Source organism: Arachis duranensis, chromosome 2 (genome assembly GCF_000817695.3).
Source record: "Arachis duranensis cultivar V14167 chromosome 2, aradu.V14167.gnm2.J7QH, whole genome shotgun sequence".
Lineage (NCBI taxonomy): Eukaryota > Viridiplantae > Streptophyta > Magnoliopsida > Fabales > Fabaceae > Arachis > Arachis duranensis.
Window position 1 is genome coordinate 78,720,589 of NC_029773.3, and position 23,592 is coordinate 78,744,180.

Here is a 23,592-nt window from a genome sequence, read left to right on the forward strand (position 1 = left end):
AAATTTTAAAAAATGACATTATTAGATTAAGACATGCGCGTATAGAAATAAATTGACTACACTCTAGGCGCATGACTTAATAAAATAATGTCATATATCTACGATTAAATAATGTCTAAGAGATAATAATTTTATTAAATATAGTATTTTTTAATTATAAAATATTCATTTAATGTTTGTAATTATATTTAAAAAATTTTTAAAAATTAATTTGACAATACTCATAAATAACTATATAATTACAATAATACAAGCATGTTTATTTTTATTAGAGTAAATTAAATTGCTAATTTAAATTATAATGATCTAAATTTAAATTTTAAAATTATTTAAATAAAATTGAAAGAAGTAAAAAATAAAAATCAAATCAACATAATTATGTCCAAAACATATATTGATGTATGAAGAGGTTTCGCGAGTGCCAAAGCGGTGTGGATGTGGAAAACGCCTTGTGCTGTGATGATCTGGAACGGATACCCATCCAAATAAGCCATTCTTCGAATGCCCAAATTATAACGTAAGTGTGTCTTTAAGAATTGTTGTTGAGTTTTTTTATGCTAACTCTTAAATTTGCTGCTCACAGAGTAGTGAAAAAAAGATGGTGTGAGTTTTTTTTATGGACAGACGTTGTAGAAGATGATAATGAAAATTTGAAAGATGATGCAACATATAATAATGAAGAAATGAGTGTGAGTCTTGCTTTGAGAATTGGCAATTTGGAAGTTGAATTAAAGACTCAGAAATATATAATACAAATGTTAGGATTATTGATTTTTTTTTCTTGTTAGTTGTTGTTTTAGCTGTGATGGCAAAAATGTAACAATTGTATTTGAAAGTATTTGTTTATGAATGTATGGGCACTCCTCGGATTATTGGTGTGGTTTGTGTAGATAGATTACAAAAATAATAACCAAATTGAATGAATAGAACAAGTAAACTGATAATAACAGATTATGATTATAATTAATACATTGTCAATGGACCACATAATGATAAACACCATAATACAACCACTAGAAAGAAACACAAGAAGATCTCTAAGTTTAAAGGATTCTAAAGTATGTACTACCAAAAGTAAAAATAAACCATACAGTCTGGTTATGTACTATTCTTGAATGTAAATAACAAAAAAAAAAATAACTAATGCCCAAATTCCATATGTAACCAAACATCAGCCGTTAGTACATCCAATTATTTAGTGTTTTTCTTTCTTGGTGCTTTGAACCCTGAAATTAGAACAAACTTCAAAAAATTTGCCAACCTAAAAGATGTTGCTGCACTTGCTCTTTGCATGGGATCAACAGAAGTATTTACTGGTGGTGGTGAGTTTCTCCTTTTGGTTAGTAATTTATGTGGTCTTTTTGTTATTGTTGGTGGTGGTGCCTGGGTAAAGTTAGGAAACTAGTTTGAATTAGTGTGAACAAAGAGCAATAACAAAAAAGTAAAAAATAAATGTTAGGGTGAATTTTTACCTCATCTTGTATTCCACCATAGTTTGATTGGGATAAGTCAATCTCGACAGCTTGGGATGCAGCCACTGGTGATGGAAGGTTGTCTGTAACAGCCACATGAGAAGAATTTTGGATATCTGCACCAGGAGGAGTTTCAACTACTTATGGTGCCTCATTGGCAGTGTTGCTTGCTTTAGCTACAGTGTACTCCCAATAGGAGTAGCTTTGGACTTGGTAGCCACTACAGCAGCCGCTGCAACTGCACGCGCAATAGCAACCTCATCAGCTCTCTTCTTTTTACATTCCTTCTTGGTGTGACCCTTTACTCCACAATATGTGCATGTGAATGGTTTCAACTGTCTCTTTAGACTAACGGTTGGCTTGGCTTTCTTGTTTTCATGAGTACTCTCATCAACATCCTTTCTTCTTGTGGTTGTCAATTTTTCTGGTTTCCGTTTAATGTTAGGAGTTTGTGGTTGATTGTAGATTGAATTTTCTCACTGGAATTGGCCTGGAAGAGAATTGATGTGATGTTCATAGGTCTTCTTGTATGACTCTATTGTGACCAAGGGGTGACAAAAATTCTCGAATCTCTTGTTCACCCATGCAAAAGCAGCATAGGCATGAACACAGAAAATGCCTATAGTAAATTAATCAAATCCAGTTCAACTCCACACCAACTCACATAATAATTGAATTAAAGCCAATTATAATGAAAATAAAAATAAAATTTGTGTAAAAGTTAATAATATCACCTGTTAACATCCAAAATTGGTAGGTGCAAAATCTTTTGTCTAGATCAACAATCATGTTTGTTGAATATCCATGGACCTCAAACTTTTTATAGTCTTCATCTCCAGTCCATATAGCGACCCAATTCTTTGATTCTTTCCTAATCTTTTCTAACCGGCTCTGAATAACAGGAGGAAGTTTCTCGACATGGTTGTTTAACTTTACCTTATTCTTTGCAATCGATCTCATAACCAACATCCTTACCTCTTTAAGCAAAGTAATGATTGGCTTGCTCTTAGCCTCCTTGATTCGTGCGTTGAAAACTTCACATGCATTGTTGCAAATATTATCCAACTTTGGCCCATAGCTAAATTGAGACTTTGTCCATGAATGCCTCGACCACTTGTTAGGTATGTCCTTGCTTCCTCACTCATCCTCTTTATCTTGTCCACATTATCCATAAAGTCTTGGAATATGGTTGACCTAGTAGCATCCCAAAGGAGTCTCCTCAACTCAAGATCCTTCAACTGTTTGTTCCTAGAAAATCTAGTTCCACCTCTACATCTGATAAATCCTCAACAATTGTATCATCAGCTTGCATAATAGTATCTTTTCCTATCTTCTCCTTTTCTTTAGCCATGTCTAATGTCTTTTGAACCTTCTTGACCTCTTTTCTAATTGGTTTCAAATTTTTTGTAACCAATTCATCATTATTGCTAGAGCTGGCCTCCTGCACTGGGACATAGGATGTATCCTCCGAACTCCCATCATCACTTATTGATTCATTTGTAGTTAAATCCACATGAAGAGGTTTCTTGCCTTTGTTAGTACTCTAACATTCCTTTACCTGAGATCTTGTAATTTTTTTAGGTGGGTTAAATTTGGGTTTAGTTTTGGAAGTGAAGTTGGACTTGGATTTTGGTTGAGTTTTGTTGGGCTTCAAATTCTGGTTGGGCTTTGGAGTTGGCTTTTGGTTATGATTGCCAATGGGAGTTAGGTTGGACTTCCTATTGTGTTTCGGGTTGGGTTTATGATTGGATTTGGGGTTCTTAGGATCACCGATGGAATTAGGGTCATTGGTAGGATTTGTGGTGGGGGGTCAACAGTCGGTTTGTTTGGGATGAGATTTGGAGTATCAGAAATTAAGTTTGCAGTTGATTTGTTTAGAATTGGGTTTGTAGTTGATTTGTCATCTAGAGTTTGATTTGAAGTATCTTCAGGTGTGTTCTTGTTAGTCTTTAAGTCACCATCAGAAACCTCTTGTGCTCCATAATCAATAACATCACAGCTCCTTTTTCCTCCAACAGTTCAGGTGTGAAAACTCCATGTTTAAAATAAACATCAACTACTCCATCATTTCTCTGTAAATGGAAGCACATCTTCCTTAATTCATCATCACTGGTCAGAGCTCTCAGTCCAGCCTCCAAGCTCTTGCCCGGAACCAGCCACCAGCTCTTAAGTACCTTATCATACCCCAGCTCTTGAAATAGTTTTTTCACGAAGAAAACATCAAGTGTATCCTCATCTAAATTTTCTAAGCAACTTCTATTATCAGGTGAGTAAACCAATATTTCATCAACATTCTTCTTAAACATTCCACCATGATGGAACATGATATCCAACAATTATTTCATCTACACAAAAAAAAGTACAACAATTTATCTAATGTACGCTATTAATAATACAATCAACAAACTACAATAGAACATAATCCAATATTGTTTATAAACATATAGAAACACTCTTATTTTCTGTGTAAAAACAAAGCATTCTAAAAACTCTTACCCACACCACCCGGTGCAAAAAATCCTAGATAATAATATGGCCTCAATGATTTTTCATCAACCAACATGAAATTCCCAAGTCAAATCCACACTATAAAAAATAAATAAAAAATATTTTATTCACTGCATGCCTACCTCTGTGTCAGGGGGCTTTGCGAGGAAGCTTTGCTCCTTCCTTCACCGATTTTGAGCCAACAATGAGCAGGACTCGACGGACTCAAATTTGCTTCACCACAAAACCCTCACTAGGACTCGCAAATGCCAGGATATAGAGCTTTCAGTTTGAAGAAGATGAAGAAGATGAAGTGACGAAGTGATTTCTTTGAATATGGGGGTTTGAACGGCTCATTCCAGATTTTAAATACCCATTACAATTACTAATGAATCTACTTGCAACATCAAGCATGGCAGTTTGAAGGTTGAGCTGCTCATCCAAAGTTTCTTAATAATTTGGGATGAAGCTCCAATGCTCAATAAAATGTGCTTTGAAACACTTGATTGGACGCTAAGGGATCCTATGTCAGTTATCGATCAACATAAGATACATCAACCATTTGGTGGTAAGGTTGTTGTTCTAGGAGGTGATTTCAGACAGATACTTCCGGTGATTTCGAAAGGGAGTAGACACGATATATTGTCATCGGTTATTAACTCATCCCATATGTGGTCATTTTGTAAGGTTCTGAAACTGCATACGAATATGAGGCTTCTAATGTCTTCTTCGGATCAATATGAAGGTGAAATGAAGAGATTTGCTAATTGGATACTTAATGTTGGAAATGAAAATATTGGTTTTGTTGTTGGTGATGAATCAGAAGTTGAAATTCCAGATGATCTATTGATTACAACTACTGATGAGCCTCTCTCTCATTTGGTAGACTTTGCATATCCAAATTTGTTGCAAAATATGTCAGATTACAGGTATTTTTAGAATAGGGCAATTTTTGTACCCACGCTTGAGAGTGTTGAGAAGGTAAACGATTTCGTCTTGACAATCTTTCCAAAGATGGAAAAGGAGTATTTATGTTTTGACACAACATGTCAAGCTGATGAGAATGAAGATGTACAACAAACGTGGTTCTCACAGAGTTCCTAAATGACATCAAATGTTCGAGACTACCCAATCACAAGTTGACTTTAAAACCAGGAGTCGTTGTAATGCTACTGCGAAACATAGACCAGACTTCAGGTTTATGCAACAAGACAAGATTAATAGTTAACGAACTTGGTAACAACGTAATTGGAGTGACGGTAGTGACCGGTAAAAATATTGGAGATATAGTGTACATTCCAAGAATGAACTTGATCCCTTCAAATTCAGGATTACCATTTAAGTTTCAACGGAGATAATTTCCATTAACAGTATGCTTTGTAATGACCATTAACAAGAGTTAGGGTCAATCATTATCACATGTAGGACTTTACTTGTCAAAATCAGTGTTCACTCATGGACAACTTTATGTTGCTTTGTTAAGAGTTAACAGTCGCAGTGGCCTCAGGGTTTTAATTCTGGACGAAGATGGCAATCCAAAGTCATCAACAATAAATGTGTTCAAAGAAGTTTTTAATAATATTTAGGTAAGAATAATATTATTTTCATTAGCATGTTATGATTTACATTTTTGTACAAATATTTACTGTAGATATAACTAATTTATCTATAACTCAATTTTCAGATTTGAGATGAAATGTGTAATAGGGAGCACAACATCATATGCCAATTGCTTTTTTAATGAAGTTAGTAAGATATTAGGTTGTCGATAAATTTTTATTAGTCTTTTAATATAAAGTTTAGTATAAAATTGACATGCTATTATTACAGTTATATATATTCTTATTTTTTCGTGTCTTCCTCCTTATGATTTAAGAATATTATAGAGTTTAAACTCTTTTATTTGCATTTTACTTTAAATAAAGATAAAACAGCGTTATATAATGACGATAATAGTGTTATACTAAATTTAAAAAATTTATGATTATAAAATTTATTTTTGATTTAACATGTCAAATTTAAATATAAGTTTGTGCATCACATGAGTTTAATACTAGTATAATTATATATTAAAAATAAATTAAATTACATATATTTATACAAAAATATATTAATGAGTGATTTTAGTAGCTGATTTTGGTGACTATATACAAAATTTGCGCTGAGATTCAGATCGGGAACGTGCGTTGGTACGATGCGTACCAAGATTTCGCAGCTTATGCGTAGCCATCTCCCCTTACGCACCCCCTGACCGAATCCCCTAACCTTGCGAGCCCCGACTCTCTCACCCGATCTTCTCATTCAAACAACAAACGCAGCAGCTACTCCCCTCTCTCTCAAACATCACCTTCGTCGCCATCGCCTCCGGCCTTCACCCACCGCCGATCACTTCACCGGCGAGCATTCCCCTCTCTTCCCTCTTCTTCTTCTCTTCTTCTCCTTCCCCTTCGAGCTCATCATCCTCTCCTCACGCGGCCACCCAGCGCCGTGGCGACTTCCTTCTTCTTTTTCTTCCTCCCACTCTGCCATGTCCCTGTCTCAAACTTTCTGAAACAGAACACGCTTAACAGCCCCTATTTCCCCGTTTCCGGCGAGCTTCCCAACTTCCGGGCAACCAACGTCCGCCGTCTCTAGCTTTGGCAACAACACAGTGCCATTGCAATCCTCCCCCAATTCTCTGTTCCCTCTGTTTTTGGATCATCATTCAAGGTTTTTCTTCAAACTCTCTTTAATTTCTGTTAGTTAATTTTAATTTGCTGAGTTAAAGTTATTAAGTAATTAGTAGACCTTAGTTAAAGTTAATTTTCAGTTTTAGTGGATTTAGGTTGTTAAGAAAGGTTAGATTTTTGTGATATGTTGCTGGAAAGTGTTGGAAATTGACTGAATTGATGGATATTGCTGCTGATTTTGTGTTGTATATGCTGAATTTGTATGAATTTATGTTAAAAGAATGTTTTTTCGCTGAAAATTGGGTTGAATGGCGTTAACTTGAATTTGGGTTGTCAATTACTACTTGGTTGCATTGATTTTGCATATTTGATATTTGTGCATGCCAAGTGTTTGTAAATTGTCTCTAGAAGCGTTTTTAGATTTTTAAATTACATGTTGTAGTTACCATGCGATTTGAATTGATGATTCATGTTTAGGCAATTGATTAAGAATGATGCATTTTGTTACTTGGTGATGCTTGTTCATATTGATTATTAATTTCGTTATCAAGTTTGTGCATTTATGTAGACATACTGGAACCTAAATTGTTTGAATGTTTGTACTTCACATAGTTTAGGTAATTTATTTGGCATATTGCATTGAAATTGTGAAGTTAGATTGTGAGCTTGCCTATTAACATCTTTTTGAAAGCTTTCCAAGTTATATTGAATCATGCTTGCTATGTACTTGATTTCAACTAATATCTTTCTTTTCCTAAGTTATATAGCACCCATGTTTCTACACTTTATGTTAAGTAGGTGTTACAAACAAATTTGAAATTGTTTTATTGATTGGTGTGTGAGTTCAATATTTTATTTTGCTCAATGAGTTTACTCGTACAACAAATCAATTTCCATTCATCGTTCCACTTCACAATTACTCGATATCATGCCTAAGTGTCTTTATGCTTCTCATTACTTGTTTGTTTGCTCTTGAGTGTCTTTATGCTTCTCGTTACTTGTTTGTTTGCTCTTGACTTGCAAGTATTCTTTAAAGCATCTTAGGCACACTAAAATGAGTGAATTAAATGCTTACTTTATATATTTGTGACATATAGCTTTCGATTGACTGCAGGCTGCTGCTCTCAACGACCATCGTGCCATGACGGAGAAGGCGGCGCCTCCACCGTCGAAGCCGCTAACACCTCAGGAATGGGAAACCCTAATCGAGGACTTCCAATTCAGTGGCGGAGAAAGAAGGCAGAACAAGTGGAGCTCTCTCCCTTCGCTCTTCGATCTCCTCCTCAACTCGGTCCTCCGCAAGGACTTCCCTCTCTCCGTCAAGTTCCAGCTCCTTGTATTCCTCGACGAGTTCTCCGATTCATTCTTTACTCCTGACGACGACCACGCACACCAACTCGACCGTGTAATTGACGCGCTCCGCACCGTTGTCCAATCCCAGATCGACGGCGTTTACATAACCACCTCGTTCAGAGAACAGTTCATGATCTCTGTTACCTCGATCGTTGTTTGCGTCACTGAGAAGAAGCTTCAATTACACGTTCAACAAATTGTAAGTTTGGTTGAGCTGTTGTTAACGGTCATCAACCGGCCGAATTTCGGGTCGGATCGTCAAACCCGATCCATCGCATGCGAGTGCTTGCGCGAATTGGAGCGTTCCAACCCGTGCCTTCTCTCCGACGTCGTTGGCCACTTGTGGAGCTTGTGCCAGAACGAACGAACACATGCTTCGCAAGGTTATATCTTGCTATTAACCATGGCTATTCATAACATTGTTGTTAAGCAATTGCATGTTTCTGTTGTGAATTCTTCCATTCCTATGGTCCCATTCAATGCGCCACAATGTGTGTTGAGTGATTCCGGGGTGGCTTATGGTGGTAATTTGAACCTGAAGGAGTTGAGGAAGGCTTTGGCGTTTTTGCTTGAGTGGCCACAGATTTTGACACCTTGTGGGATGATGGAGTTCATGGCGATGGTGATTCCTGTGGCTGCCGCATTGGAAATGCAACCTTCAATGCTGAAGGTGCAGTTTTTCGGGTTGATTTATTCCTATAACCCTGTTCTGTGCCATGTTATTTTGATGATGTATTTGCGTTTCTTGGATGCTTTTGCTGGCCAAGAATGGGAGCTTTCACAAAGGCTCTTGTTGATTTCAAGAGAATCACAGCATTACTTGGTTTTTCGGCTGCTGGCTGTGCAGTGGTTTTTGGGTTTCAATCAGCTTATTTTTAGTAGAAGTTGTCAGAAGACTAAGTCTATGATCAAGGCTTGCTCAAGTTTTTACCCTGCTTTATTTGATCCACTGGCTTTGAAGGCCTTGAAGCTCGACCTTCTTGTGTTTTGCTCGGTGTGTGTTGAGGTACTTAGAATGAAAGAAGATGGGGATGCTGAGTTAGTTGATTCAGTGAAGCTGCTTGAAGATGGTCTCATATGTGTATCATCTTTCAAATGGTTGCCTCCCAGTAGCACTGAAATTGCCATTGCGTTCCGTACTTTCCATAAGTTTCTAATTGGTGCATCAACTCATTCAAACAATGATCCTTCTACCACAAGAAATCTGTTGGAGTCTATGATATTTCATACCATAGAGGTATAGTTTTCAATGCTAGAATCTTTTTATTTGTTTATTTATTTTATTTTTGTATGTTTGCAGTGTTTCTATTTTAGATTTTGCATTCTCACAATGGATTTGCTCCTTGTAATATAGAGAATTTTTGTCATAGGCGTCTCAGATGTCAAGTTTCCCTTTGTTGTCCCTTATATGTCAGTAACTAAAGTTATCAGATTCCATGGTTAAAAATTTATGGCAAGTTGATATTTGCTTGTGCGTTTCATCATTGCCATGTCTCTAGGCATGATGGATTCAAGTTTCTTTTTTCAGGGGATGCTCGTGAACATGATGTTGGAGAGTCGGAGAGTGGTTCCTGTTGTTGTGGCATTTGTTGACCGTTTACTCTTTTGTAAGAAACATTCTTGGTTGGCTGAGCGCTTACTTCAGAAATTTGATGAGCACTTGCTTCCAAAAGTGAAAATGGATTATAAGTTGGTTTACTGCTTCCCTATATTTGATAGAATTGCTGAAAATCAAACAATACCTCCATGTGGATTGTTAGATCTTCTCGCAAACTTCATCATTTTCCTTGTGGAGAGACATGGCCCAAATACTGGGTTAAAATCTTGGTCACAGGGAAGCAGAGTTCTTGGAATTTGTCGAACTATGATGATGCACCACCATAGTTCTAGATTGTTCCTTAGACTATCTCATCTGCTTGCTTTTACTTGCCTCCATTTTCCTGATTTGGAAGTTCGTGATAGTTCAAGGTATTGCATTTGGGTTGCTTCTTTTGATATAATCTTTCTTTTTATTATTATTATTTCCTTCACCTTTATTGAACTAAATAATGCCTGGCCATTCTGATATGGGGCATTTTGCAGGATCTATTTGCGTATGCTAGTCTGCATTCCCGGGAAGAAGCTCAGAGACATCCTGACCCTTGGGAACACGATCCATGGGATTTCACCATCTTCACACCCATCCTCGTTTTTCAACGTTCAGTCTCCTCGATCTACTCAGAAACTCAAGACAATTAAAAACTTATCCACCTGCATTCATCTTGATCGTGTCACCCCGTTGCTTGTTAAACAATTTTGGTCTCTATCATTATCAAATTTAGTTGTAAATAACAGCAAACCTGTGTATCTTGAGAGCATCACGGACCTTGAAACCCCTGTTGAGGACAAGGAATGTTCCGAGAACTCCAGTACAGAGATCACTCATGAAACCAGAAAACTGGATCAACCACAAGCGCCGCTCCGTGTGATGGATTCTAAAGTTGCAGAAATTTTGAATATATTAAGGAAGCACTTTTCCTCTATACCTGACTTCAGATATATGCCAGGACTCAAAGTTAGAATATCATGTAGATTAAGATTCGAGTCTAATACTTTCAATCGCGTATTGGGAATTGATAGCACCACCACATCCTTGGATGATATGGATGCACTTCCTGCTATATATGCTACTGTGCTGAATTTCTCCTCTTCTGCACCGTATGGACCAATTCCATCATGCCACATACCATTCCTTCTTGGTGAACCTCACAGCAATGATGATTCATCTCAAAATGCATCCTTAAGTATTGTTCCTGTTGGGAGTGATTTCAGAGAAGAAAAATATAGAACTACAGTTATCATCGAATTGGAGCCTAGGGAACCAACACCAGGTATCGTTGATGTTCACATTGAAACGAATGCAGAAAATGGTCAAATCATCCAAGGTCCACTTCAGGGAATCACAGTAGGCATAGAAGATATGTTTCTAAAGGCTATTGTCCCATCCGACATCCCAGAAGCCGTGATACCTCGATACAACTTTGACTTGTTCACTGCTTTGTGGGAGGCATGTGGCTCATCCTCCAACACTGGCAGGGAAACTTTTCAATTAAAAGGCCGCAATGGGATTGCTGCCATCAGTGGAACTCAATCTGTCAAGCTTCTCGATGTTCCTGCAACCTCCTTGATCCGTGCAACCGAGCACCATCTGGCACCCTTTGTCATAGGTGTGAGGGGGGAGCCACTGATTGAAGCTCTATGGGAAAGGAGAATCATCCAGGACATCATATGGGAGGATGATTCCCGTGATGCTACATCAGTCGCTAATCTTGAGGCAGGTCCACTTCGCCTTACTTACAATGATCAAGAGTATGAGAAGGGAGTTACTAGCAATGGCAGAAGAAGATACTTGGGCTGTTTTCTTGTGCTGATATTTCTTCCACCAAGGTTCCATCTTCTTTTCCAAATGGAAGTTGGTGATGTTTCAACTTTAGTTCGTATCCGTACAGATCACTGGCCTAGCTTAGCCTACATCGATGATTATTTAGAAGCTTTATATCTCTCATAAAAGACGTCTCTCTGCCAAAGGGTCACACTTGCATTTTGTTGAACCCCTTTCTGTATTTTTGATGTGGAGGAGGGTAAATTTTTTTGTATCCCATAATAAATAGTGTACATACCTCGAGTTAAGTCCTTTTTTGCATGTTATCATGCTCATGCATTCACTTTGTTGTTAATTCAAGGAGTAAACAACCAAAATGTCCCTCAATTATTAGTTCTCTGTTACCTTCAAGCTGGCGTTTGGTAACCAAAATGTTTAAACATTTCCGAAAACACTAAGGTGAGAATGTATTGCATGCTTCTTACTTACCAGGATTTAAGAAAATGTCTAAGATGCAACAAGGTGATCCAATGGTTACATTTGGATCATGAAAGAATGACATTCATCAAGATTCAATCTACACTATTGGATCACCTTACTGTATAATGTACCAAGTTGGTGGTATATCATAATGTTGTCCATAAATAAATAAATTTATCTTAAATAATTGAAGCAATTTTTAATGTGAGCAAGTCTAACAGGGGAGTTTTATACTTGTACAGAGTAAATTACTTCTTTGATCAGTGGAAGCTTACTTAATTTTTGGTGTGAGGAATGCTGCCAAGGTAATTTGATATTTCCATCTTTATTCTTTAATATATATTGGTCTCTAATTATGATTTATAAATGAAATTTTTCATCCTTCCAAGGAATGATCACGGCCAGAATTTCCATTCATGATTTCATAGAGATAGAGTTTCAACATCAGCAAAATCTTCATGACCACAAGGTACTTCAAACTTGTTTTACTTTAAAAATATTACTTAACATGATCTTCTTAAATAATATAAATACAATAACCAATATAAAAAAATGAAAAATTCTAGAAGACCAACAAAATTTATTGTTTTTGGCCAACAGTTAGTCATCCATGTTTAAAAGTATGGACTAAAAGTATGTTGTTGGATTACTAAAGTAAAAGAATTGGGTTGATGGCTAAAAATGATGACCAAAAACAATAAATTCTGCTGGTCCTCTAGCATTTCTCAAAAGAAATATGACAATCTATCAAATAATAAAAATAAGGGTGAGTGAATAGTTGAAAGTCTAAAATTTATTATATCAAATGTTACTCACATGTTATAATCATATTTATAATTCATAAATATAAACTTTTTTTTTGAACAAAAAAACTACAATCTTAATTAGTCTTGACGATTGATTCTTTAGTTTTGTTTTGTGCTCAATATGACTGAATAGTTAAAAGTCTAAATTAAGAATAATTTATTTTAAAAAAATATATTTTGATGAGTCAACCCAACGAACTTCATAGATTTTTTTAAAACCTATGATTTGATCATTTTAACTAATAGGCTTTATAGAAAATCTAAGCTTAGTCTGTTTAATAAAATAAACTAAGTCAAATTGAGCCTAAAACGAGCTGAGCTACGAGCTCCCGTCGGTAGTCCGGCCCACTTCTAACCCTATTCTTGATTCTATATACATAATAAGTGTAACATATGTTTGATAAAAAAAAAAAAGTAACATATGTGTCTCAATTTTAGTGGTTACAGCTTCCTTGCAAAGTGGTCCATGTGGATGCCATGTTCTTTATCTTGCTGCTTCTATTGTTCTTTCTGATAATGTCTCTCTTTTTCCGTCTAGAATAGGCTAGAATAGATTACTTTAATTTATGAATTTTCACGTTGAATAAATTCCATTATACCAACTATATAAGTCTATAAGCTTACCATCATTATCAACCGAAGCCGTGTTAAGAAACAAAGATAAACCCCACATTTAATCATAAGTAAATTAAATCAGAGCTCAATAGTTCTTCAATAAGGAAAATAACAAGAACAAATATATTGGTTTGGAAAGCATAAAGAGAATTATGTTTTTGAAAAAATGAGCAGCAGAGGCAGAAAGCAAAAGGAAACAGAGGATAAAAAAGGAAACAAGAAACAATGAAATGAGGATTCAGAAAGCAACAACACCAACACTTTGATGTGTATAAATGGATGATAGAGACAGCCACAGTATAGTTCTCAATTTCCAAATGCAAACGCCAAACCTTCGCTTCTTCCTTTCCCAAACACGACACTTTGTTCTTCAGAATTGAAAGGAAAAAATGGTAGCTGATGGCAAGTCCAAACCTGTGATCTCCTTTGCTGGAACCTTCACCAGCAGTGCTTTCTCTGCATGCTTTGCTGAGGTCTTTCTCTCTTCTTCATCTCTCTCCCGAGTTAAATGTATAACAAGTCTTGAAGTATGAAATTATGTAACACATCCAAGCATTGGTCTTTGGTTGGTGCTATGATATATATGATGATCATGTGAGAAAACAAAAAAAAAAAACCGAAAAGGAATTTCCATAAGAGTGTCCTTTTGAGTTTGCATCAATTTTGCATACAACTTTCTCTTTTTATTTGTCTTTTTCTATTGTGAAACCTCTGATACCATGTCATGATACTGCTTGAGACAAAAGCTTAAGTTGATAAGAGGAAGAGAGGAAGAGTAACATTGATACTCCTGTTTTGTGTTAAAAATACCATTTATGATGGTAGAACTGGAAACTGGGTGATTATTAAGTGTTTTATGTTATGTTAACTAAGAATTCAGCATTATGTAGGAATGTGTGTGAAACTAGTTAACGGTCTTGATCCTTAGATTGATTTTAGAATGTGTTTTCCGTCTTCTGTTTGCATCCTGCTTTGTTTGTAAGTATTCTGTTCTGGCCATATTTGAAATTTGAGTAAAGTGACAATTATCTTTTGCATCCTTAGATTGATTTTAGAACGTGTCCTATTGCTGCCACATGAGCATGGAAATAATGTAATTTTGGATAATGAAATATTCATTATCTTTTGAGTTTCCATATAACATTAATCAATTGTTCTTTGTTTACTATGAATTCTACCAAAACAGAAGTTTCACTCCAAAAATTATTATCTACATGATAATCTTTCATAAATAAACACGTCACGGTAGTTAACGGTACATATAAGCACCATCCTTAAGTTTTACGTAATGAATTGATAGAAGGACATAAGGTGTCCATCGTTTGCTATCTTGGATAAAATAGGTGTCCACTATTCCCTTGGACACTGCCCAAGTTAGGCTTCAGCTTCAAAAACAAGCTTTGGGTGCCAATGCACTCACGACGCCTAATTATAAGGGTATGATGGGAACTGTTGCGACCATTGCTAGGGAAGAAGGTCTTGCAGCACTCTGAAGGGCATTGTGCCGGGGATACATCGTCAATGCTTGTATGGAGGTTTAAGAATTGGGTTGTATGATCCTGTGAGTTTCACATCTCATCTCCATAACTAGCTTGTGTTATGATTTGCTATGTTATATGATGATGGTGTGAATAACATTTTTCAAAACAGGTTAAGACTTTATATGTCGGAAAGGATCATGTCGGAGATGTTCGATTGCGCAAAAAAATTCTTGTTGCGCTAACAACGCGGTAAGGCCAAATGCTGAACGTTGTTGGGGTCATAAAATCACTTGTTCTAAAAGTTTAAGTTGATAGAATGATATAAATCGTTACAACTACTTGTTTTTTTCATTTCTATATCAAACTACATGGATTGTTGTCTTTTCTCTGCTAGCAGGAACTTGTGCCATTCATTTCTAGCATAGACTCAATGCAAACAACACTAATAATGAGTTCTTTCTATTTGTACTACCATCCAATAGGTGATGTGGCAATTGCAGTGGCGAATCCAACAGATATTGTTGAAGTTAGACTTCAAGCAGAAGGAAAATTGCCTCCTGGTGTGCCAAGGCGTTACTCGGGATCTTTAAATGCATATTCTACAATTGTGAAACAGGTATATGAATTCAAGTTGCATGTTTATTAAAGAGAGAGTGAATTTTAGTTTATTTTAGTTCTGATTATTTCTGTCTAAACTGGTATCTATCTATCAATAGGAAGGAATTGCAGCCCTTTGGACTGGTCTTGGCCCCAATATAGCCAGAAATGCTATTATCAATGCTGCTGAATTGGCCAGCAATGATCAAGTGAAATAGGTTATATAGAAGTTAATGGAGTTTATCATTTTGGAGCAAGCATATTTTTTTTTCTTCCTTTCTTTAGATAACCTTTTTTCTTTCCAAAATGCAGACTATTTTGAAATTGCCAGGCTTCTCTGACAATGTTGTAACTCATCTCCTTTCTGGTCTAGGGGGAGGGTGTTTTGCTGTTTGTATTGGCTCTCCAGTTGATGTGGTAATTTTTCAGTGTTCATGCATAGTATCTATAGTTAAAATGGGAAACATAAAGCTTCTGTCCTTGAATATGTAGTTGTGTGTAAAGTAATTGATTTACATAACCCAAAATAATAATAATAATAATAATAATAATAATAATAATAATAATAGATTTACAATTTGATTATGAATTATGAATTTATTCTGCTTACCTGAGATGGACTAAGATTCAAAATAGATATTATTAAACAAATAATGTTTAATAATAATTTTGTTTCAACATTTCTAAGACTCGATTTGGTAAAGATTTTTAGACGTGTTTAACCTCTCTTTATATTTAGTAAATAAAAATTCACGTGTTTGTTCTTTAGCTTCGAAAAGTTAAGTATGCTTTATTCAAACCTAATTTGTGCTTTTTAAAGTTAAGAAGTTTAATATAACGTTATATATTAATAAATATCTACCCTTATTCTTTCTCCTTATTAGAGTGATATCTATCGAAGTCATTTAAATGTCAAAAGCAATTTTACCAACTACAATTTTTGCAGCTTGTGCTACTGAACAATACTATTTCAACTTTTTGGAAAACTATCTTTAAGAAACTAGTTTTAATAAACCAATTTTCACAAATTTACCCAGTGGGGACCAAGTCTTTTTGTGGTCCATTTGGTAGAAATAAATTACAAAATTTTCCTTGTTACTCTGCTGCCATGTTTGTCATGTGAGCTTCTTCTGTGTGCAGTTTTGTAGTTTTTCCTCCCCGCTGATGGTGTGTTATTCTATCTTCCTCATATATGCAGGTTAAGTCAAGAATGATGGGAGATTCTAGTTTCAAAAGCACCCTTGATTGTTTCCTCAAGACATTGAAGAACGATGTATGTTTCCTTTCTGAAGTTTCCATTTTGCTCTTCTATGAACAACTTAGCATCTTTTTGTGGTGCTCACAAGCTCACAAGGAAATACACTGTCAAAAGTTTGTTTTATCAGAACTAATTGATAATGGAATTTGGAATCTAATGTTTTCTAGGGACCTTTTGCCTTTTATATAGTCTTCATCCCAAATTTTGGACGGCTAGGATCTTGGAACGTAATCATGTTTCTAACCTTAGAACAGGTAAGTTAACACTTCCTTTATTTTTGTTTCGTGTCTCCTAAGTCCTAATGAGTAGTTTACTACTATAGCCTTCTTGTTTTTGATACTAGAAATTGGAAAATCTCATATATGCCATTGTTATGCATTGGGATTATCAATTTTTTGTGGAGTCAAACTTATATGTCATTCTTGAATCCTCTTCATTTCTTCTCGTCACAGACATAGAAGATCGTTGGACGTTTAGAGTCAACCTGAACACAACCAATTTACATGGAGGATTTTCCAAGGAAACTGTTTGTGACTGCCAAATGCAATGGAGGTTATTGAAAATAGAGGGTCATCTCTATATTTTGCTACCCATGATGCGGTTAAACAAGAAGATATATGGAGAGAGATAATAGTTATTAGAAGGGAAACAAGTAAAGACCTGCGCTATGCGCGGGGTGGTAAATTAATGATAGTATAAAATATATTTTAATAAGTATTATATTATTTAAAAATTAATTAAAATATACAAATTAATATTAAATTTGATGTATTTTTTATTTAAAAATATTTTATAATATAAAAATTTTTTATATTGAAGTTGTACAAAGTTACATCTTTATTTGTTTTTATTTTTATATTTGTTTTAATTAACGGATTTAGTCTTTTTATGTGGTGGTTGCTCTTTTTTTATTTATTTTAGTTTCAGTTGTTGATAGACTTATTTCTTTTTTTCTTATCTTCTTGTGAAGAGATGTTCTTTCTAAATTGTTAACTTGTATATATTTTTTATTGTCTTTTTTGTTTCATTTTTGTATGGATGTTCTTTATTTAAAGATGTGCTTTGGATTTGTTTACTTTTTTTACTCCTTAATGTCTTGATTAGTATGTTATCTAAATCTGATGATATTAGTGTTGGTGAAGGTGGTTTCTATAATCAATAAAAAATATAAATGAGCAATATAAATCATGTTTTGAATAAATAAAATTGTTGTAGTATTACCTTGTTAGATTTGTTGTAATATGGGTTGAGTTTTAGTATTTTTTGTTGAAATAAATATCTTAATAACGGTGTATTGTCTTTTTTCAAGTTAAAATCATATATTTTGACTTCTAATATAAGTGTGAGGTTGTATAAATTTTTTAGAGTATATATCCATTTTGGTCCTAAAAAAATTTAGATTTGAATTCTCTAAAATTTGAATTTTACTTTAGAGAGTAAAGTTTGATCTCTCACCCTTAAATGGTTTTTCTCTCATATTTTCTCTTGGTTTCACCTATGAAATAAATGGTGAGAGATCAAACTTTACTTTCTAAAGTGAAATTCAAAATTTAGAGGATCCAAATCCAAAAATTTTAGACTAGATACTTTAGTCCCCAACTAAAATTAATTACTCGATTGGTCCCTAACAATTAATTCCGTCAGTCACTTTGGTCTTTTACTCCGCTAATTCTAATGGAGGACAAAATAGTCCCTGACAACTCTAACATGGGACAAAATAGTTCCTGATCTCTTCTGTTTGGAAACGATACTGTTCTCTTCCAATTTTCATCATATCTCGCATAACACTAACAGTTTAACACTGTAATTTCAAACTACATAAGCACACTCTATAAATTTAATGTTCACAAGAAAAAAATCCTCCACGGGTTGAGTTACTGATGTGGTTTGTAATTTTAAAAAGATTGAATACTAGAGATAGATTATGTAAGTTTAAGATTGTACCAAAAGCGGAATCCTTTTGTGTCTTATGTAAGGATAGATTAGAGATGGTACATCACTTGTTTTTTTCATGTGATCGTATATGGAAGTTGTAGGGATCAATCTTGGTGGATTGGAGTGTGATTTGGGTTTGGCCAGGAATCACCAAAGAATGCTTTGATGTGTGGATGGATAGAAGAATAAGGAAAGATATGAAGGAAGTGTGGATGGTGTTATTTTTTTCTATAATATGGTACACATGGAGATGTAGAAATAACATTATCTTTAATAATAGAATGTTGGTATTAGAAAAGTTAAAGGAGGAAGTTGTAGAATGCACAAATTGATGGTGTCAAGATTGATAATATAGGAGTAATTGATGTACTTATGAGTGCAAATATCAAGTCTAAGGTGAATAAGAAGACATATGAAGTTGATCTTTGATGCATGATTTATTGATCTATGAAAAAGGCCAATAATTCTGATGATTAAAAGTTGGAAGGAGAATGATCATGATTTGATGTTGTATAACTGATCAGATTCATCTTGAAGTGTCTTTAGAGGAGCTAAAATCATTATATTCTTTTGCTCCCTGTTTGTTGTTTTATGCTAGTTTTTATATTTTCTTTGTAGTTATTGCTCTGTTTTTATTACTATTTTTTGGAACTATGCCCACTTTGTTTGAAATTGGGTGGAGATGTAATTTGCATATGATGTCAAAGGAGAATCTTCTCATAATATCCTAATGTCCAACAATCTATATTGCTTGCCGGAGAGTGGAAAAATGCGTACCCTTGGAGTAGTTGTGAAACTTGGTCTTGAGGATGCCGTGGACGATGTCAAGGTTGGAGGTGATGTTATCAAAGACGTGGAAGTGGATGCTTTTGATGGGTGAAGTGCAGAGGAGGTGATGTACCAATCACAAAGATTTAGAAGGTGTGTGGTCCATGACATATTGAGGTAGGTGCGACACGTGTGACAATTACACCATGGCTTAATCTTGGAGCTAAAGAGGAGGAAAGAAAAGATGAAAAAGAATACTGTGAAGGTGAAGAAGGAGAGTATAAATGTTAGGGTTATGCGAGATATGATAAAAATCGGGGAAGAACAATGTCGATTTCGAATAAAGGGGTCAGGGATTATTTTGTCCTTTGTTAGAGTTGTCAGGGATCATTTTGTCCCATGTTAGAGTTCTCAGGGACCATTTTGTCTTCCATTAGAGTTGACGGAGCCAAGAACCTAAGGTAGCATTTAGTAGAGAGACAGAGACTGAAAGACTGAAACTGAGAGACAGAAACTAAGAGACAGAAACTAAAATAAATTTCAATATTTTGTTTGGTGCAAAGTGAAAGACAAAAATTGAAATAAGAATAAAATTCTAATATAATTTGGACAAAGGATAAAGTTGGAATTAATTAATTGAAATGAGGGTATTTTAGGTATAAAATGTTATTAAAGTTTCTGTCTCTGTCTCTAAAAATTTCAGTCCCTTGTGTCCCTACTTTTTGGAGGTACTGAAATACTGAAATTTTAGGGACAGAGACAGAAATTTTAGTACCAGTCTTTGAGCCAACAAACATGATACTGTGTCTCAGTTTCCCAATCTTTAAGGACCAATCGAATAATTAATTTTAGTTGGAGACTAAAATGTCTAGTTTAAAATTCTTTGAGGACCAAAATGGGTATATACTCAATTTTTCAATTGGATGATGTTTTAGTATCATTGGTGACTTGGAGTGTAATTAAATTTGAGGTAGTTGTGCTTAGTAATTTTTTTATTTTTTATTAAATAGCACAAAAGTTATTTACCACTTTGATTTGTAACTTTGAGTAAAGTATCGTTTTTATTCCTAACGTTTGGGGTAAGTCCCAAAATTGTTTCTAACATTTCAATCGTCCTATTTAAGTCTCTAACGTTTTAAAATTAACTAAATGTTGTCATGACGTTAGGGATCCGTTAACAGAATTGATGACGGGACAAAATTGAGACGATTTTGAAACATTAGGGACTTAAATAGGACGTAAACGTTAGGGACAAAAACGATACATAAAAATAAATTTTAATTTAATTTTATCTTTCAATAATATTAATTTTTTACTATACATAGTATTCAATTATTTTTTAATTACATCTAAATAAATTACACTTAATCAGTTACTTAATCAGATTACTTTCATTTTAAATAAATTTATTTTTTTATAATTTTAAAGAATTTTGATACATTAGAGACAAAAGGTATAATTTATATTTTATTGTATATATATATATTTTTTCTTTTCTACAAGTTTATATACTAGTCATTCTACAAACATTTTATGATAACTAAAAATCCTTAAGAGTAAAATTATAAAAAAATAATTTATTTAAAATGAAAATAATATGATTAAATATAATTTACTTAGATGTGATTAAAAAATGATTGAATACTATGTATAGTAAAAAATTGATATTATTGAAGAATAAAATTAAAATTTATTTTTATGTATCATTTTTTCCCCAACATTTTCGTCATATTTAAGTCCTTAACGTTTCAAAATCGTCTTAATTTTGTCCCGCCGTCAATTCTGTTAACGGATCCCTAACGGTAGGACAACATTGAGTCAGTTTTGAAACGTTAGGGACTTAAATAGGACAATTGAAACGTTAGAGATAACTTTAAGACTTACCCCAAATGTTAGGGACAAAAACGATACTTTAGTCAAGTTTTAATTTAATTTTGAATATATAATAATCATTTAGTAATTTATAATTTGATGAAATTTTTTATGATAAGTATAATTTGATAAAATATGAGATAATGTTTTATAATTTGAATCTGTAATAATTTTTTATGTTGTAGTACAAAATTTTATTTTTCGTATTTTTTGTAGATTTTTCTTTGACATTTACACGTTTTTTTCTCCTACTTTATACAAATTTTCAATGACATCTATAATAATAAGAAGAATAGAATTTTTTTATAATTTGAATTTATAGTAATTTTTTATGTTGTAGTACAAACACTTTATTTTTCGTATTTTTTGTAGATTTTTTTTATCTTTATTTGTTTTTCTTTTTCTGGTGCATACAATTTTCAATGATATTTATAATAATAAAAATAAAATTTTTTAGAATATTTATTGTGTATATATAGTAATATATATATATTAAATAAGTTATTTTTAATAAGAATAATTTAAATAGCATAAAGTAAAAATAACTATTAATATTTTTTAAAATTCACTCTAAGACAATGTCTCCAGTGATGCAAACTCCAAATAGTATTAGAAAATGGTCAAAATTGATTCTTTAATTTAAATAGCATATTAAAATAAGTATAATCATAAGAATCTTAAAATATAATTATATGTAAAGTATTATAAAAATTTAAAAAAATTATAAATAATAAAAGTAATAAGAGTTTTTTTGTAAATTTGTTTTAAAACTATAATAAATATTTTTATTTTGTAATCATCTAACAGAATCATTTCTAAGTAGAGAGGATCCTCTTTAAGGTACTTGTTGCAAATTGGTTGATGTTTGCGATCAGTGTATCACGATCGAAGTTCAGCTTGAAAATGTGGTTTGGAGGTATTAGTGGTATTTATGGTAGTCCATAGCATAATACAAGAGGTCTTCTTTGAGATTACCTGGTAGTTCAGTCATCGACTTTTCAAGAGCCTTGAATTGTCCTCAGTGATTTTAATGAAGTTCTTTTCTCTCATAAAGCTAAGGGTTGCCATTTTTCGAGTAGCCATGCTAATCAGTTTGCTAATTCTCTAGGGGATAGTGCTCTATTTGACTTGAAGACTATTGGGAGACATTTTTCTTGGTATAGGAGTGTAAAAAACAATATTGAGGTGGCGAAAATATTTGACCGGATTTATATTAGTGGTGGATGATTATCTCTTTTTCCTAAGGCCTATGCAAAAATTTTGAATAGGCTACATTTTGATCACTGTCCTATCTTAGTGCGTTATGAAGGGCGCCCACAACGAAAAGGAACAGACCCTTTCATTTTATGGAGGCTTGGGTTACTCATCTTGTTTACGGAGATATTGTTAAACAGCCTTGGTGGTCTGGCTTTAGAGGGGTGCAAGGCAAGCTTTCGAAGGTGCAGAAAAATTCTCTTGAATTTAATTCTACAGTATTTGGTAACATTTTTTGTTAGAAAATATGAATTAGAGCGACAAATTAATTATCTTCAGAAGCGTTTGAAAGAGAGGAAAGATTTTTTCATGTATCAAAAGGAGCAACAATTGATTGAGGATTATAATAACACTATTGTGCAAGAGGAACTTCTTTGATTTTAAAAATCCAGAAAATAGTGGGTGAAATTCGGAGATAGAAATACCAGCTTCTTCCATGCTCAGACCCTTGTGCGGTAAAAGATAAATAAGATTTATGGTCTCTTTCTCAAGGATGACGTATGGGAGACGAACCTAGAGGTTTTTAGCCGGGAAGTTGAATCCTTCTATAAGATCTTATTCTGTCAGGTGGAAGATGTTAATTTGGGGTGTTTGGATGAAGTTCCACTTCCTTCTTTGAATGAGAAAGCCTACTGTAATCTTACTGCGCCTGTGACTATGGAAGAAATTAAGGCAACTGTTTATAGCATGAATTCCTTTAAGGTTCCAAGTTTGGATGGATTCCAAGCTTACTTCTTCAAGGAATATTGAGAGATTATTGGTTTTGATGTTTGAAATATAGTTAGAGAAGCTTTTTTTGGAGGTACTATTGATTCGAGGATGATGGAGACTCTTTTTGTTCTAATTCTCAAGGTAGATTCACTGGTATCTCTGAAGGTATTTAGACTTATCAGTCTTTGTAATGTAGTCTACAAGGTTATCACTAAAGTCCTGGTCAACAGACTCTACTCTTATCTTACGGATATTGTTGGCCCTCTCCAAGGAGATTTATTCCAGGAAGGGTAGTACCAAACAACATCATTATAGCGCATGAGGTTATTTATTTTATAAAAAAGACTAAGTCGAAGAAATGAACTCTGACGTTTAATATTGATTTGGAGAAAGCTTATGAAAAATTTGATTGGAGGTTTTTAAAATAGACCCTCATGAAATTTGGTTTTCCTATTCCTACAGTCAACCTGATT

General features: G+C 34.0%; 2 protein-coding genes across 7 annotated transcripts in view; both read left to right on the forward strand.

Annotated features, from left to right (window-relative positions):
- Positions 1-17,236, forward strand: part of LOC107475221 (mitochondrial uncoupling protein 1) — a 29,148-nt gene extending 11,912 nt beyond the window's left edge. Inside the window, exons 1-6 of one of the 4 annotated variants that reach the window (XR_008006121.1) lie at positions 15,206-15,340; positions 15,441-15,539; positions 15,634-15,738; positions 16,520-16,594; positions 16,747-16,833; positions 17,032-17,236. Coding sequence is in view for 1 of the 4 variants with exons in the window: in XM_052257678.1 (XP_052113638.1) it covers positions 16,747-16,833; positions 17,032-17,037 (93 nt within the window). In the remaining 3 variants the exon portion in view is untranslated. Of the gene's footprint in view, positions 1-15,205; positions 15,341-15,440; positions 15,540-15,633; positions 15,739-16,519; positions 16,595-16,746; positions 16,834-17,031 lie in introns of those variants that run through there. The other 3 variants (XR_008006122.1, XR_008006123.1, XM_052257678.1) reach the window with 3 other exon arrangements.
- Positions 6,438-14,573, forward strand: LOC107475220 (uncharacterized). Of its 3 annotated transcripts, XR_008006119.1 has the most exons (8): positions 6,438-6,668; positions 7,743-9,218; positions 9,510-9,949; positions 10,064-11,601; positions 11,704-11,801; positions 12,065-12,127; positions 12,212-12,291; positions 13,418-14,573. XR_008006119.1 is itself a non-coding variant. In XM_021135640.2 (4 exons), the coding sequence occupies exons 2-4, from the start codon at positions 7,770-7,772 to the stop codon at positions 11,526-11,528; spliced, it is 3,354 nt and encodes a 1,117-aa protein (XP_020991299.1). In that variant the 5' UTR covers positions 6,438-6,668; positions 7,743-7,769; the 3' UTR covers positions 11,529-11,663. The 3 variants fall into 3 exon arrangements, 1 of the variants encoding a protein (XP_020991299.1); XR_002370923.2 differs by lacking the exon at positions 11,704-11,801; XM_021135640.2 differs by lacking the exons at positions 11,704-11,801; positions 12,065-12,127; positions 12,212-12,291; positions 13,418-14,573 and having other exon boundaries at positions 10,064-11,663.
- Positions 17,237-23,592: the final 6,356 nt, after the last annotated feature.

Excerpts from the sequence above, each read along its gene's own strand:
- LOC107475220 (XM_021135640.2), top strand. The coding sequence starts at position 7,770 with ATGACGGAGAAGGCGGCGCCTCCACCGTCGAAGCCGCTAACACCTCAG. Across the intron at positions 9,219-9,509 it reads TGATATTTCATACCATAGAG|GGGATGCTCGTGAACATGAT; the intron begins GTATAGTTTTCA and ends TTCTTTTTTCAG. Across the intron at positions 9,950-10,063 it reads GAAGTTCGTGATAGTTCAAG|GATCTATTTGCGTATGCTAG; the intron begins GTATTGCATTTG and ends GGCATTTTGCAG.